The sequence below is a fragment of the Pleurodeles waltl genome, chromosome 6, assembly GCF_031143425.1.
Source record: "Pleurodeles waltl isolate 20211129_DDA chromosome 6, aPleWal1.hap1.20221129, whole genome shotgun sequence".
Taxonomy (NCBI): Eukaryota; Metazoa; Chordata; class Amphibia; order Caudata; family Salamandridae; genus Pleurodeles; species Pleurodeles waltl.
Window position 1 is genome coordinate 1,131,861,977 of NC_090445.1, and position 15,202 is coordinate 1,131,877,178.

General features: G+C 43.6%; 1 protein-coding gene across 5 annotated transcripts in view; it reads right to left on the reverse strand.

The window, feature by feature from the left end:
* The window catches only part of EPHB2 (EPH receptor B2), a 693,756-nt gene that overhangs the window by 89,529 nt on the left and 589,025 nt on the right, over positions 1-15,202 (reverse strand). For all 5 annotated transcript variants that reach the window (XM_069240325.1, XM_069240322.1, XM_069240326.1 and 2 more), the window contains exon 6: positions 13,312-13,436. In XM_069240325.1, the coding sequence (XP_069096426.1) occupies positions 13,312-13,436 (125 nt within the window). The remainder of the gene's footprint in view (positions 1-13,311; positions 13,437-15,202) is intronic.

Consider the following 15,202-nt stretch of genomic DNA (forward strand, 5'->3'; position numbering starts at 1 on the left):
ACATGGGCTTAATCACTCTTGGGTACTCTCAAGTGGCTTGATGTGATAACTACTAGGCACACGCCAAAACTTTGATGTCCCTTAGGAGTTGCTTGTCAGACATATCACCAACCATCAGAGATCTATATCTTAAGGCCCTCCCGATTCACTGAAAAGAAAAACGGCACCCCATCCAAAAAGTCACATTGACACACTCAACTATAACAATGACAAAGGTTTTAAGAGGGTCTTCTCCGAGTGCCAGACTGAACTTGAAACATCATTTACAGTCCCCTCCTCCACAGCCTTCTGGTATGTGTATCTTCATACCTATTTTTTGACATGGCATCCATGTTATTCTGGTCACCATATTCTATTACCAAGAAGCACTTTAGATGAACTGAAGTGATGAGAACCTAACTTCCCTTACAACCCTCCTTGCTTTGGTGTTTGATACCAAAAACTTGTGCCACACTCGAACCTTATGGTGTTGCTTCCTATACATGTATTACATGGGGGAGAGCTACACTGCTAGAGTGAACTGGCATACAGGAAAACACATCTTGTCCATTGGTATGGATAAAACTACCCTTGCTACCCCTGAAGGGTTACTTCTAAGAGCACAGACAAAGAAACAATCATATTTATCTTCTATGAAGTGCCCTGAACATAATCCATCAGCTGCCAATTAAAAGCTATATATAGTATTCAGGTGCGAGAGTTGACTAAGTCGAGGATGTCACCAGATGTCAAAAGATGTGTGATATCCATTCTTTTATCCTGGTACTTTGGTGGTCCAGCTGTACGGCAGAAGAACAAGATAAAGCTCTTTTATGATAGATACTCTATCTAACTGCACATTTTTCATCTTTACAATATTCTCCTGGCTCCATACTGGATCTAGAAACTTTTCACAGCAGATCTCTCACTCGCTTGTAGATGGCACCATGCAGCTTAGCACAGACTTGCTCTGCTGTTAGGGAGACCAGATGTCCCAGATCTGCCTGGGTTGTCCCAGTTTTTTGAAGGACTGTCCAGACAGTTTTTCCTAAAATTAAAAAAGTTCAGATTTTTACAGGAGGGTCCGGTGAACTTGCACATTAATCACAGTGTTGTGCATGCTTACATTTCAACTGGCCGGCTCAGAAACCAGGGAAAGAAGTTCACTTTTTTAGACTCTCCTGGTGTGCTGCCTCACCTCATTCAAGCAGCACAGCAGGATTTAATGAGGTGTGAATCAGGGCTGCAGAAACCGTAATTCAAGGCTAGGCCAACCAGCAGCCTGACCCTGGAGCTCTTCACAGAAACGGGAGGGAATGTGAAAAAAAAGAAATATATGGAAAATGTCACTTACCCAGTGTACATCTGTACCTCATGTAGTGCTGCAGATTCACATGCTATGCATTATTCCACCATCTAGTGTTGGGCTCGGAGTGTTACAAATTGTTTTTCTTCAAAGAAGTCTTTTCGGTGTCACAGGATCGAGTGACTCCTGCTCTAGGTCATACTGCGCATGGGCATCAACTCTGTTGTTAGATTGTTTTCCAGCAAAAGGGTGTAGGAAGGAGTGATAGAGTCTAATAATATAAATTTGTATAGAAATAGTAAGTAAAAAATAGATGTCCATGCAAATGTAAATGTATATACATATGTACAAATTAGAAAAACTGCAACGACCACAGGCTTCCGGGGAGGAGGGAGGGTGCATGTGAATCTGCAGCACTACATGCCATGAACAGATGTACACTGGGTAAATTACATTTTCCGTTCAATGCAATGTGTAGCTGCAGATACACATGCTATACATAGACTACAAAGCAGTTACTCTCCCAAAAAATGCGGTGGCTAGCCTGTAGGAGTTGGAGTTGTTTGAAATAATGTTTTTAAGACAGCTTGACCAACATTGGCCTGTTGCTTTGAAAATACATCTACACAGTAATGCTTTGTAAATGTATGTTGTGTAGACCATGTGGCAGCTTTACATATGGCTGCCATTGGTATGCTCCCTAAAAATGCCATAGATGCACCTTTTTCCTAGTGTAATCAGCTTTAGGTGAGATTAAAAGTTGTTTTTTTGCCTTAATGTAACATGTTTGAATACATTTAACAATCCATCTAGCTAATCCTTATTTAGTGATAGGATTACCTTTATGTGGTTGTTGAAAGGCAACGAAAAGTTGTTAAGCTTTTCTGAAATCTTTTGTTCTATCCACATAATATATTAGAGCTTTTTTTAAGGCCAGGAGTGTGAAGGGCTCTTTCTGCAGTTGAATCTGGCTGTGGGAAGAAGACTGGCAATTCCACTGTTTGGTTTATGTGAAAAGGTGATACAACTATTGCCAGAAATTGTGGATTAGTTCTAAGTACAACTTTATGTTTGTGTACTTAGAAAAAAGATTCCTCAAGAGTGAATGCTTGTATTTCACTAACTCTTCGTAATGATGTAATCGCTACTAGGAAAGCAACTTTCCAGGTTGAAAATTGAATCTCACAGGAATGCATGGGTTCAAAAGGTGGGCCTAATAGTCTTGTGAGTACAATATTGAGATTCCAGGCAGGAACAGGTGGTGTTCTAGGTGGGATAATATGTTTTAGTCCTTCCATGAAGGCTTTGATAACTGGGACTCCAAAGAGAGAGGTATGATGTATAGTTTGCAAGTATGCTGATATTGCAGTAAGATGAATTTTAATAGATGAGAAAGCTAAATTAGATTTTTGTAAATGAAGTAGGTAGCATACAATATCCTGTATCGATGCTGTAAGTGGGTCAGTATGTTTTGAATGACAATAATAAACAAATCGTTTCCATTTGTTAACATAGCCTTGTCTAGTTGTAGGCTTGAATGCTTGCTTGAGAACTTTCATGCATTCTAGTGGAAGTTGCAAGTATCCAAATTCTATGACTTCAGGAGCCAAATCGCTAAGTTGAGAGCACTGGGATTTGTGTGTCTGATTTGTCCTTTGTTTTGTGTTAACAAATCCGGTCTGTTTGGAAGTTTGTAGTGAGGTACTACTGAGAGATCTAGGAGTTTTGTGTATCAATGTTGTTGTGCCCACGTGGGGGCTATGAGTATAATGGTGAGAGAGGTCTGATGTAGTTTGTTGACCAGAAATGGAAGTAGTGGGAGAGGGGGAAAAGCATAAGCAAATATCCCTGACCAGTTGATCCATAGAGCATTGCCCTTTCACAGAGGGTGTGGGTGTCTGGATCAGAAGTTATGGCATTTTGCGTTTTCGCTTGTTGCAAATAGGTCTATTTGTGGTGTTCCCCACTTTTGAAAGTACTGATGAAGTACCTGAGAATGAATCTCCCATTCGTGTATCTGTTGGTGTGTATTTTGCTCAGGAGATTGTGTATTCCTGGGATGTATTCTGCTAGTAGATAAATGTGATTGCGAATTGCCCATTTCCATATTGTTTGGGCCAGAATGGACAGTTGAGATGAATGTGTCCCGCCTTGTTTCTTTAGGTAATACATGGTCGTCATATTGTCTGCCTTTATCAAGACAGTCTTGTGTTTGAGAAGTGGTTGAAACGCTTTTAGGGCAAGGAACACAGCTAATAATTCTAAATGGTTTATGTGATAATTTAGCTGCTTTGGATCCTATTCCCCTTCAATGGTAAGGTTGTGGAGATGAGCCCCCAAACCTATCATGGATGCATCTGTTGTTAATGTGGTCTGAGGCACAGGGATTGAAATGACCGCCCCTTCATTAAATTGCTGAGATTCCACCATTGAAGGGACCTGTGTGTTTGGCGGTCTAACAACACTAGATCTTGCAACTGGACCCTGTGCTTGAGACCACTGCTGTGAGAGGCACTGCTGTAGTGCCCTCATGTTAGTCTTGCATGCGGTATACTATTGCTATGCAGAATGCCATTATTTCCAATAGTTTCATGATACATCTTACAGTGTATTGTTGATTTGGCTGCATTTGTGGTATGAGATTTTGGAAAGCTTGTATCCTTTGTGTATTTGGATAGGCCAAAGCTTTATGTGTATTGAGAATAGCACCTAGGCAAGGTTGTATTTGTGCTGGCTGAATATGGGATTTTTGGTAGTTGAGAGTGAACCCTAATGTATGTAGGGTTTCTATTGTGCATTGAGTGTGTTGTTCGCATTGTATAAATTTGCTTGATTTTGTTAGCCAATCGTCTACATAAGGGAAGACGTGTATGTGTTGTCTTCTTAGGTAAGCTGCTACTACCGCTAGACATTTTGTAAATACTCTGTTGTTATGCCGAATGTCAGCACTTTAAATTGGTAATGTTTTCCTGCTATTACAAATCTGAGATATTTTCTGTGAGCTGGATATATGGAAATATGCATCCTTGAGATCTAATGCAGTCATGTAATCTTGTTTTTGTAGTAGTGGAATGACGTCCTGCAGAGTTACCATGTGAAAGTGTTCTGACAGGATATATAGATTTAGGGATCTAGGATGGGTCTGAGAGTGCCATCCTTTTTGGGAATGAGGAAGTATAGTGAGTATACTCCTGTTCCTTGTTGTGAATGTGGGACCAATTCTATTGCCTGTTTTAATAGTAGCGATTGTACCTCTTGTTGTAATAGGCAATAGCCATTGCGGATAATTGACAGTACCCATTGGTCTGTGGTGATATTTTGCCATTGCGAGTGGAATTGCTGCAGTCTGCCTCCCACAGGAGATGTGTGGGGTTGAGGGATGGTTAATACATCACTGTTTAGATGAGGTAGAGGCTTGTTTTGAGGCCTGGATTTTGCCTCTGGCTCTAAAGTGCTGGCCTCTATAGGAACCTCTAAATCCCCCTCTCTGGTACTGCTGTTGTTGCCCTTGTTTAGGCTGGGAGGTAGAAGCCTCTGTGGATTGTGGCTTGAATCCTCCTCTAAATTTTTGCCTATGAAAGGCGCCCCTGTAAGGTGTTGTATATAAGGCTCCCATTGCTTTGGCAGTGTCTGAGTCCTTCTTGAGTTTTTCTTTGATAGTGGCCGCCTCAGGACCAAACAGATGTTTTTTATTGAAAGGCATATTCATTGCCTTCTGTATTTCTGGCTTGAACCAAGAGGAACGTAGCCATGCGTGTCTGCATATGATGACAGCAGTATTCACTCTTCTAGCTACTGTACCTGCAGCATCAAGGGCAGACCGTATTTGGTTATTACTTATGGCCTGACCCTCCTCAACAATCTGTTGAGCTCTTTTTTGGTGCTCTTTTGGCAGGTGTTGTAGGGTTTCCTACATCTCGTCCCAGTGGGCTCTATCATACCTTGCTAGCAAGGCTTGCGAGTTTGCAATTCGCCATTGGTTAGCTGCTTGTGTCGCTACACTCTTGCCAGCAGCATCGAATTTCCTACTCTCTTTGTCAGAGGGAGGAGCATTCCCTGACGACTGGCTATTGGCTCTTTTCTAGCGGCACTCACAATCACTGAGTCTGGAGGTACTTGGTGGGTAATGTAATCAGGGTCTGTGGGTGCAGGCTTATATTTTTTGTCAATGCATGGTGTTAGAACCCAAGCTTTAACTGGCTCACTGAATATCTCATCCGCATGCTTAATCATGCCAGGTAGCATTGGGAGGCACTGATATTGTGAGTGTATGGAGGATAAGGTATTAAAAATCCTTAATTGTCTCTCATCCATGATTTCAAGGATGGGTTGAATCTCTGTGTCCTCAGAAACATCATCAAATGGTTTATAGGAATGTTCGTCAAGCGGTTTAGAGCTCTGCTTAAGATGGCTCAAAAGTCTCTGTTCTTCCAAATAAGAAGACTTTTTCGGCTCCGAAGATGATACTTTTTTCTGGCCCTAAAGTACAGCCAGTTGTTTCGGCTCCGAGGCAGGACGTCGAGGCTTCGGCTCCGAAAAGTTGGGGTGCCGACTCAGTGCGTAAGTTGAGCTTTTGGTGGACTTGCTCAACTCCGGTATCGACGGAGGTGTGGCCTTTTTCGGCGCCGAACCCGAAGGTCGGTCGACGAGAATCTTCTTTCGGGTGGAACCATGGTTCTCTGGCAGGGGTGCACCCAAGGCCTTCGACTACTTTTTATGAGTGGGCGTAGGGGCAGTCGTACTCACGTGCTGACCGGCAGTAATGAGTCTATCTTCCTCTGAAACTTCTTCGGGGTCAGTGTCTCTGATGGAAACTGCAGTCTGCGTCTGTTCTTCTTCCATGGTGTCAATATGCTCTGTACTCTTTGACACCATTTCCAGTCTCCTGGCTCTCCAATCATGCAGGGTCTTTTTGGATCGAAACGATCGACAGGCCTCACAATCCTCTTCACTGTGATCGGGAGAAAGACACAGATTACATACAAGGTGTTGGTCTGTGTATGGAAATTTTGCGTGGCATCGGGGACAAAATCTAAATGGAGTCCGATCCATCAGACTTCAACATGGTAGGCCCGAACAGGCCCGACCCAGAAGTGCGAAATTTAGTTTTCGACGGTACTGTCGGTTCAACTCTGGGTGGAATCGCATTCGAAACAATACCGATGGTCAAAGAAAGTTATCTAAAGTTCCCGATTCAAAATTTCGGAGAGAGAGGAAACACGGCTGAACCCAACAGCGGAAAGAAAACAATCTACATACAGAGTCGATGCCCATGCGCAGTATGACCGAGAGGAGGAGTCACTCGATCCTGTGACTCCAAAAAGACTTCTTTGAAGAAAAACAACTTGTAACACTCCGAGCGCAACACTAGATGGCGGAATAATGCATAGCATGTGTGTCTGCAGCTACACAGGCATCGAACATCATTTAGTCCTATTTCTGTGTCTGTGCCCATCCTGGTTTTTCCTTCTGAACATTTGGTCACCCTATCTGCTGCAGAAGTAACCGAGAAGAGCGTCATACAAGTGCCTCCAATGAGGGTCAGTTTCTTGCTTTACTCTTTCCTCACTCTCGGTAGCGTAGCAAGAACAAATGTCATACTGGGATGCAGAACTATAATTTACAATCTTTTAGGATGGCAGAATGAGGCCACCCTTAGCACTGGAGGTGGAAGGGCAGAGAGAAACCTGTGGTTAGATAGAGTACAGCATTTTCTGTTCTGTGGCGTGGACTTTGGCCAAAAATATTGACGGACTGAGTGGGAGAAATCCCCTTCTTGCCTGGCCTGACTGTCAAGGCAGCAGTTTTTCATGATTATGTGGACCGACACCCATGCCACAGGCTGGCAAATGTCAAGAACAGGCACTCCACAAACCACAAACCAACTCAGTAGTAGCAGTCTTAATCGTGGTGGAATGGGTGATCAGACTTGCAAGAGGCTTCTTTTTAGCCAAAACATAGTAGATCATAAAGCAGAGGACTATTCACTTTGACACAGTCCTCTTCTGCACAGCACAGCGTTCCCCTTCTTCGCCCCGGAGAACCCCCAAAAAGCTGACCGTCCCCCTGATGGTCCAATATGAAAAGGAGTCACAGCTTTCAGCTAGGGGGAAGCCCGAGTCCTCAGGACCAGTTTGTCAGCAAAAACATGGAGAAGGGCAGTTTTACAAATGGGGCCTGAGTTAAGGTCCCACTGTGGCATCAGAAATGGTTTGACAGTAAACAAGTGTGCTAACCTTTAAGAAACCACATCATAACAGATGATTTAAACATGGAAGGTTCATCCAGCAAATGCAAAAGTGCCCAAATGGGTGGCAAATAACCTTTAATATAGCCCACTGCAAGGTCTTGCCGGGCCAAAGAAAAAAACAAACAGAAAAACATCCAACAGTTGAGCTTGCCAAGAGTCTGTTTTGTGCACTCCTCATCAGACCACCCACATATTTGTCCCAGTTCCACGCATAAATGACTTTGTAGACGGACATCTGGCAGCAAGGATGACATCCTCAGCCACAGGTGGTAGATCAAACTCAGTCAACTGCTTCTGCTCAATCTCCAAGCATGAAGGAGTAGATTGCTCAGTTTCTGGTGCAGAATCCTGGCCTGCAGATGTAATAGAAGATCCTCCTTGAGTGGGAACCTGTTCGAGGGACAGACACACATGTCCAGAAGTTCCAGTGCTACACTATCATGGCAAAATCCAAAGCCACTAGGATGGCTTGGGCCTGGTTGTTCCTCATTTTCTTCAAAACTCAGAGAATTAGAAGCAATGGCAGGAAGGCATACAATAGCTCATATTCTACTCTAGCCAGAATGCTTCTCCTAACCACAGTGTTTGCAGAAATTTCAGCATGCAATAGATTTGACACTGCATGTTCTCAATTGTGGTGAAAATTTCGAGGCATTTCCCATTCTGTCAGAAAATGCCATGTGCCTCCTCTGGATAAGGCCACCAATTCTGACCTGTCAGGCACTGCCTGCTGAGCTTGTCCATCCTGGTATTCAAATTTCCTGCTAGGTGGTTCTCGATCTGGGATATGTCCTGACACTCAAGCCAACTCCAGCAGCATAAAGCCTTGTGGTACTGGATGCAGGGCCCTATTCCTCCCTGTTTGTTGCAGTACCTCATGGCAGTAGTATTGTCCATGAGAATCTGTACCAGCCTCTCCTTGATGGAAGGCAAGAATTCCTTCACCACCAGATGACTATCCAGCAATTCCAAAAGACTGCTATGGACACAGACTTCCGCTAGAGACCAGATTCCTCTGATCTCTACCTCCCCCAGATTACCTCCTCAAATCAACACTGATGCTTGTGTTAGCAACATCAGTTCTGGATGGTGAAGACGGAGTGAGGGTCCTGCAGATGGTACTGTTGCAGTTGAGCAAATTGTGTGCAGTTACCCCCAAAACCAGAATGGTATCTGATAGGTTGCCTTTGTGCAGGGCCCATTGAGACTTCAGATTCTATAGCAGAGTCAGTATATGGCACCTGGCATATTTGATAAGCATGATGCAGGTGGCTAACAGGCCAAGAAGCCTCAGAGCTCCTCTCACTGAGATCCTGGACTGAGGCATTGAGATCATAGCCCAAATGTCCTGGACTTTTTGCAACAGAGGTAGGGCCTAGAATTGATCTGTGCCCATAATACCTGCTATAAAAGGATGCCTCTGCAAAAGAATCAGGTGCTACATCAGTTATTGATTGTGCACCCCAATGACATCATGAGGTTCACCGTCCTCTGAAAGTGGTCTACTGCTGACTGTGGCCAGCCTGCGTTTAACAGACATTCACCAAGATAAGGAAGACCTGCTAACCTCAACCTCTGAAAAAGTGTGGCTACCACTGCCATCACTTTCCTGAAAACCAAAGGGGCACTGGTGAGGCTGAAATGTAGCACAGTAAGCTAAAAATGCTCCTGTCCTGCCTTGAAAAGCAGGTAACATTTGTGGGACTTCCGGACAGGTATATCAAAACAAAGGCGGTGGACAATCCAGGTCCAAGCCCACCATCCAGTTGTCTGGCTCTAGGGGAGAAAAACCCTTGGCCAGCCTGAGCATTGTGAAATTGTCCTTCCATAGGAAGACATTCGGAGGGCGAAGATTTAAGATGGGCCAAAGTGCTTCATCCTTCTTTGTTGTGACGAAACCACAATATCAACAACCCCTCCCTATTTTCGTAACCAGAATTCATTAATGGAATGTATAACTGGTACTCTAGCATTAGAATGGACAGGTGTTTCTCTGGTGTGGGAGGAAGGAGTAATGGAGCAGAAAGAAATGGTAAAGCATAACAGTGCTGAACAGTCAGGAGGACAAATCTGTGAAATGTGATGGATTGCCACCTTGGGAGAAAGTACTGGATTCTGCCCCGGACAGGGTGGTTGTGCACTGCTAAAGGTAAGCTGCAGCAGCTTAAAGGCTATTGCCTCATGAGAATGAGTCTACAAGCACTGAGGCCCTAGATGAGTGCAAGCTGCCTGTCAGGTCCATGTCCACAGACATGTAAAGACGGTGATGACTACAGATGGATCTGGGGAGACTGATTTTGCCTGTAGGCCAAACAGCATCAAAACGTTTTGGTATTTCCTGAACTGGTGAAGAAACTGGCAAAGGCCTAAAGACCCAAAGAGTATGCTGTGGCCCTTCACCCCTCAAAGCATTCTAGCGCTGAATCAGCTTTGTTGCCGAACAAAAGGAAAGGCATACCAATAAACGAAGCCTGAACATCTCCTGAGAAACACAAAAATCATCACCACGCATGCGATTAGGGCAACACACTGGTGCCCAACACTCCTCCTTATGCCATTGATACTCAAAGTAAGGCCGGGGGCACATGTGGCCCCCCTGACGTTTACATGCGGCCCCATGGTCAAAAGAAGCAGTGGGCTGCTGTTATCTTGAATCAGCACTATCATTGAGAAAAAAAGAAAAAAAAACGAACAAGCCTTTGTGTAAAGGTTAACTGAAGTTAAAGAAAGGAAGTAACTAGGTTATCCTACACTGTGTAACTTTAGAAACACCTTTATTTTTAAAGACCTCTTGCAGCAAAATTGTAAAAATATGATAAAATCTATTCAAACTTCAGAAAGTGCATTTCATTAACATATAGAACCGTTTCACCTTCGTAACTCACAGTATATCAGTGCATTGAGAACTATTTTTTTTAAGCGATCGTTTTCAAACATTAACTTATATTCGTTTTTCCCCCACCATGACAACAGTGTCAATAGTGAGCTAAGTGCATGTCAACGGTTAAGTGCACTCCTTGGGCTGCGTTCCTGTTACACACAAACAACTTCATAGTTTATTAAATCAACCACAGGAGAAGGTTTTGCACATCGCACATCCTGAAGTCATGTAGTTCGACATCCATTCATATGTGATAATGAAGAAAAAAAAGAAGTGGAACAAAACAAATGACTAGGATCATACAATTTGGTAAAGTGGGGAAACTGGTACTAATTCTAGGTTGCAGCTGTATATGTTTCACTTCCAGCACACCCACCTTACTTGCACCATCCCCTGAACTTTCTACTTCTGAGTGCCACACTGCTGGCACATCATAGACAAAACATGTTGCCCCCTGGAAAATGTTTTGTGAGGACCCATGTCCTACACAATCAGCAGTATTAGGGCTAGCTCGAATCACATATTTGGGTGCATCCTATCCATCTTGAATGATCTGAGCCAGAGACCCTAAGTTTTTCCTTGATGACCAGCATGCTCTCGCTGGCATATACTGGCTCGATAAACAAACCGCATTGACTAACCTTAATGCTAGGCTGGCAGAGATTTTTTTTCCAAAAGCCTTAATCGCCTTAGACTCTGTCTGGGCAGGGTGAGATGACATTCATCTTGCTGGTGGAAGCCTGGACCACTAGACTCTCTGGAATAGGATGCTAAGTATGTAAAGGAGGGTCTCCAGGACCTGGCCAACTCACTGGTGAGCACAAAGTGGGTTTTGACCAAGTGTAGATAATGGTATCTGAGCTTCATTGAACAAAAGTACATGCTCAGATGAGGCTCACCTAGGTTTAAACCTCATTAAGGATATTTGTTTTTACTTCAAGTAAAAGCAGTTGTAGGTCCAGGACCCAAGCTGCTTGTCTAATTAGTACAGCAAGGGAAGCATTTCGAAGGGCTAATTATCAACTGTATCTGGGAAGCGTCAAGCCCACTAGCCTCCTGTAAGTCCATACAAAAGGCTGCCATCCCAGTAGATTTCAGAGGTAAATCATCACCGCCCCCTAGTCATCATTTATAATTGGTGACAAGCTCTGGTCAGAGTTGGAGCCAAAAAGACAGTAGAGCCTCTGAGGGCCCCTCTGTGGTAGCGTTAACATAGGATCACACTCAGGCTGTTTTGGGTTCGGGTGCACTCTAGCAGATTCAGATTGTGACCCTGCTCAGGTTTGAACCGACACCAGCTCAAGGTCAGACATCGGAGTTAGTAGTCGATTCTCTTCTGGCAATGTCGTCACCAGCATCAATGAAGGAAGGACCAACAGGGAAGGAAGATGATTTATGTTTTCTGCAGTCACAGTATGATCTGAAGCCTGTACTTTTAGGGCAGGACATCATTCCCTTGTGCACCATATTTTATTTAGGAGTCGTCAAAAAACAATGAAAGTGGGAGCGTTTGAAGGGGCAAAAAGGGGCAAAAAGAAAATAACTGGCGTTGGGACAAACGCGACACTCATATGAAGCTCTGCTTCTGTCACTTCTGGGCCATAACGAAGCCTACGCGGAGATGCACTGGTCCACCTAGGGGCAGGCCGGAGCACTGCTGTGAAACGTTTCAGGTTCCAGTCTGACATTTGAGAAATAGTCTAAAGATGAGCACTCTACAATTAAAATGTATCCAGCAGAATATCAAACTACAAGCATTGTGTGCTAGAAAAATATCATAGCAAAAATATCCATGAACAAAATATTGGAAGGGTAAGTGTACAGGGGTAAGTATAGGTTTCCTGTTCTTAAATAAACATTTACGTACCTTGCAGCTATAAATATTAATACGATACATATGCTTGGAGTTCAGTATAGTAATCTGATGCTTAGCTATACATACTTAAGAGTTCGATATTTTGGTTGCCAATACTTTTGCAACGATATTTCTGTAGCAAGACATTCAATACTCGATATTCTGGTATGTGCATGACGGCATAGATTCATCTGTTGAGAGTACCATGGAAACATGGCAATTTCACGGTGCAGGGACGTACCTCTGCAAAATAATATGAGGTCAGAACCTGTTCATCAGCTTTCCACACCAACAAAATAAAACTGCCCAGACTAATAAAATAGGTCAGACTCAGAGCAGTGGATTAGTGATGTCTACTGGCATCTGCTGAGAAAAATATGTTTAGTTTCAATCATTCATAAAGCTTTTCAATTACTTAACTTTATTATCAGAAGCTGCGTATAACAATTTACCACAGAGTGGAAGAGCGACGGACAGTTGCTGCTTTTATTTTAATGAATAAGACGTTTTCCCATGATGCTCTTCTGCTGACCTCAGTACCAAGAGGATCAGTCATTTTCTGAGAGTGCCTTCCAACCGTTTTTATGAATCTTCGAAAGTATTGGAAGCAAATCTGACTGCACAGGCGTTTGTGGTGGTATAAAATCGGCGTTACCAATAAAGAGCGCAAATATTTCTCCCTTGGCTTGTGCTATTAAAGGAATGTAAGGACAGAGATGAAGCCAGTCACGTGTCAGGGGTGCTTGACTGGTGACAAACGTCGGCCTATCCGAGGTTGAAAGGCAATGGCCTGTGCGGAAGTCTTAACGGCAATGTTTTCCAGTTTAGAATCAACATTTAAATGAAAGGTAGGAGCCCATTAACACATGATGAGGGCGAGTGTTTTCCCCAGGACCTCCCTGGGTTTCAGATCACCCATCAGCGTGATTTTAAACTCCAAGCAAAGCCAAGGTGCCACTGGAAATTGAGGACGTTGCGTTACATACACAACAAAACACGATACACTAACAAAGCTCCCCTGAAGACTGTGGCAAACGTACCTTCTCGTAATACTGCAGTTCATAGTCAAGGATGACTCCATTGGGCTGGTCAGGTTGCGACCAGGTAAGGGTGATGGTGTCCGGTGTCCGACTGACCTGATGCATGATGGATACACTAGAAGGAGCTGGGGTGAAGACGAACATAGGCAAGGGGAAGGAGGGAAAAAAGAAAAACATCAAAGTTAAGAATGTTCAGCAGAGAAAGGGAGGCCATGGTGAACAACAAATTGAGAAATCAGAGTGAAAGAAAGAGGAAAACCGAGAAACATTATACGATGAAAGAGCAAAATAGTGAAATAAATAAACAAAACAATAACAACAAAAAAAACAGGACGAATGATAGGACTTTATCATGCGCGAAAGTGAGGTAATAGCTCAAAGGACGATTCACAAGAAAGAGGCAAAAAAAGGAAGTAAGAAAGATAAGGGAGACTTTCACTTTTCAAAACTATTTTGAGAACAGCAATGCCTTTAAAACATTGACGTTACAATGCAAAAGAAAACACTGATACGGCATTACATGAGTCAACCGAGTTTCCCGCTGCCAGAGCTTTACACAGTCTTCCCATGTATGACATTTCTTACAGGCATCGGAATTAACCAGGCAAATCCCTCCACTAACTAAACAGCCACGCACCACCGCCCACAGAATCAGGAAAGACATGTCAGGCTGTCACCGCAATCATGTACGTAGGCATCATTCAGAAAACACAAGCTCATTTAGACTTTAGCATCAGCCCTACTGAGCGCGTGGCAACATGTCCGGCAGCAGCACCATTTTGTGTACACTGTCTTTACAGTGTTGTTGCCACTGAGCGTACCTGGCGGCTTTTTCAACTGCAATTTTTGTCCATTTGTGTAAGTGAGGCATTTATAGATTGAACCTTTTTTGTTGAGGAAGCATATTTACACTAGCACAGTTTAGAAAACAAGAGCAGACTAACTGTGTGCATGTATGTGCGTACTAAGGAGAGAGAGAGAGAGCAGTCTGTGTGTGGGGCCGCTGCGGTGAAGGGGGGGGGGCATTCTTAAAGGGACTGACAACAGGCCTATGAATATCTGTAAGATAATGGACAGCCAGAGCCCCCTCACAACATTCTGTAAAGGGGCATTACACAATCTCCTGCAGCAGCTGCGATGTACTGAGCCCCACCCCTTGGGGCCCCCCAGCACATTTACATTTTAAACAATTTACGAACTCTGCAAAATGCAGTAGCTCCTGCTAAAGATCCCGAAATACTACACTCTGTATATTTCAATTAGGAAACTCCATTGGCTTCCTATTAAGCAGAGGATTACTTTTGAATCACTTTGCATTGTTTGCAAAGCCCTACAGGGCTCTGGCCTGGCCCTGAATTTCTACAACACAATCTCAAATGGTACTCCCCAGGCAGGACCTTACGATAGTTTAAGCAGTCAGCTTGGAGGAGGCAGGACCTTCTTACTGGGTGCCTCAAAAGCTTGGAACGCACTTCCACTATATATCAAGAATGCCCCTAACCTTCTAGCTTTCCGTAAACTGCTGAAGACCTGGCTTTTTAACTCTCTTTGATCCTAGCTCTTTCCCTTGAGTCCATTAATGTCTTACAGCTAGCGCCAAGACATACAAGGGGCATAGAAATAGGAAGTACATTTCATCCTCTTCCATTGATGGGGAACAATGGCAACAGCTCTGAGGCAATTTGCTGCATTTAGCTCTAAACATCCTAGCCTAAACATGTTTATAGAGATCTCTTCCACCTACATGTTATTTGGACTAGCTAAACAGCCAGGAATAGAAATATTTTATATTGCAGATAATCAGTACCAAGTAAGCTGTTCAGCGTAAAGTTGATTACACAGCATCTCGATTTTTCCGGTACTGATCTTTCATTTCAAGTGTAGATACTGG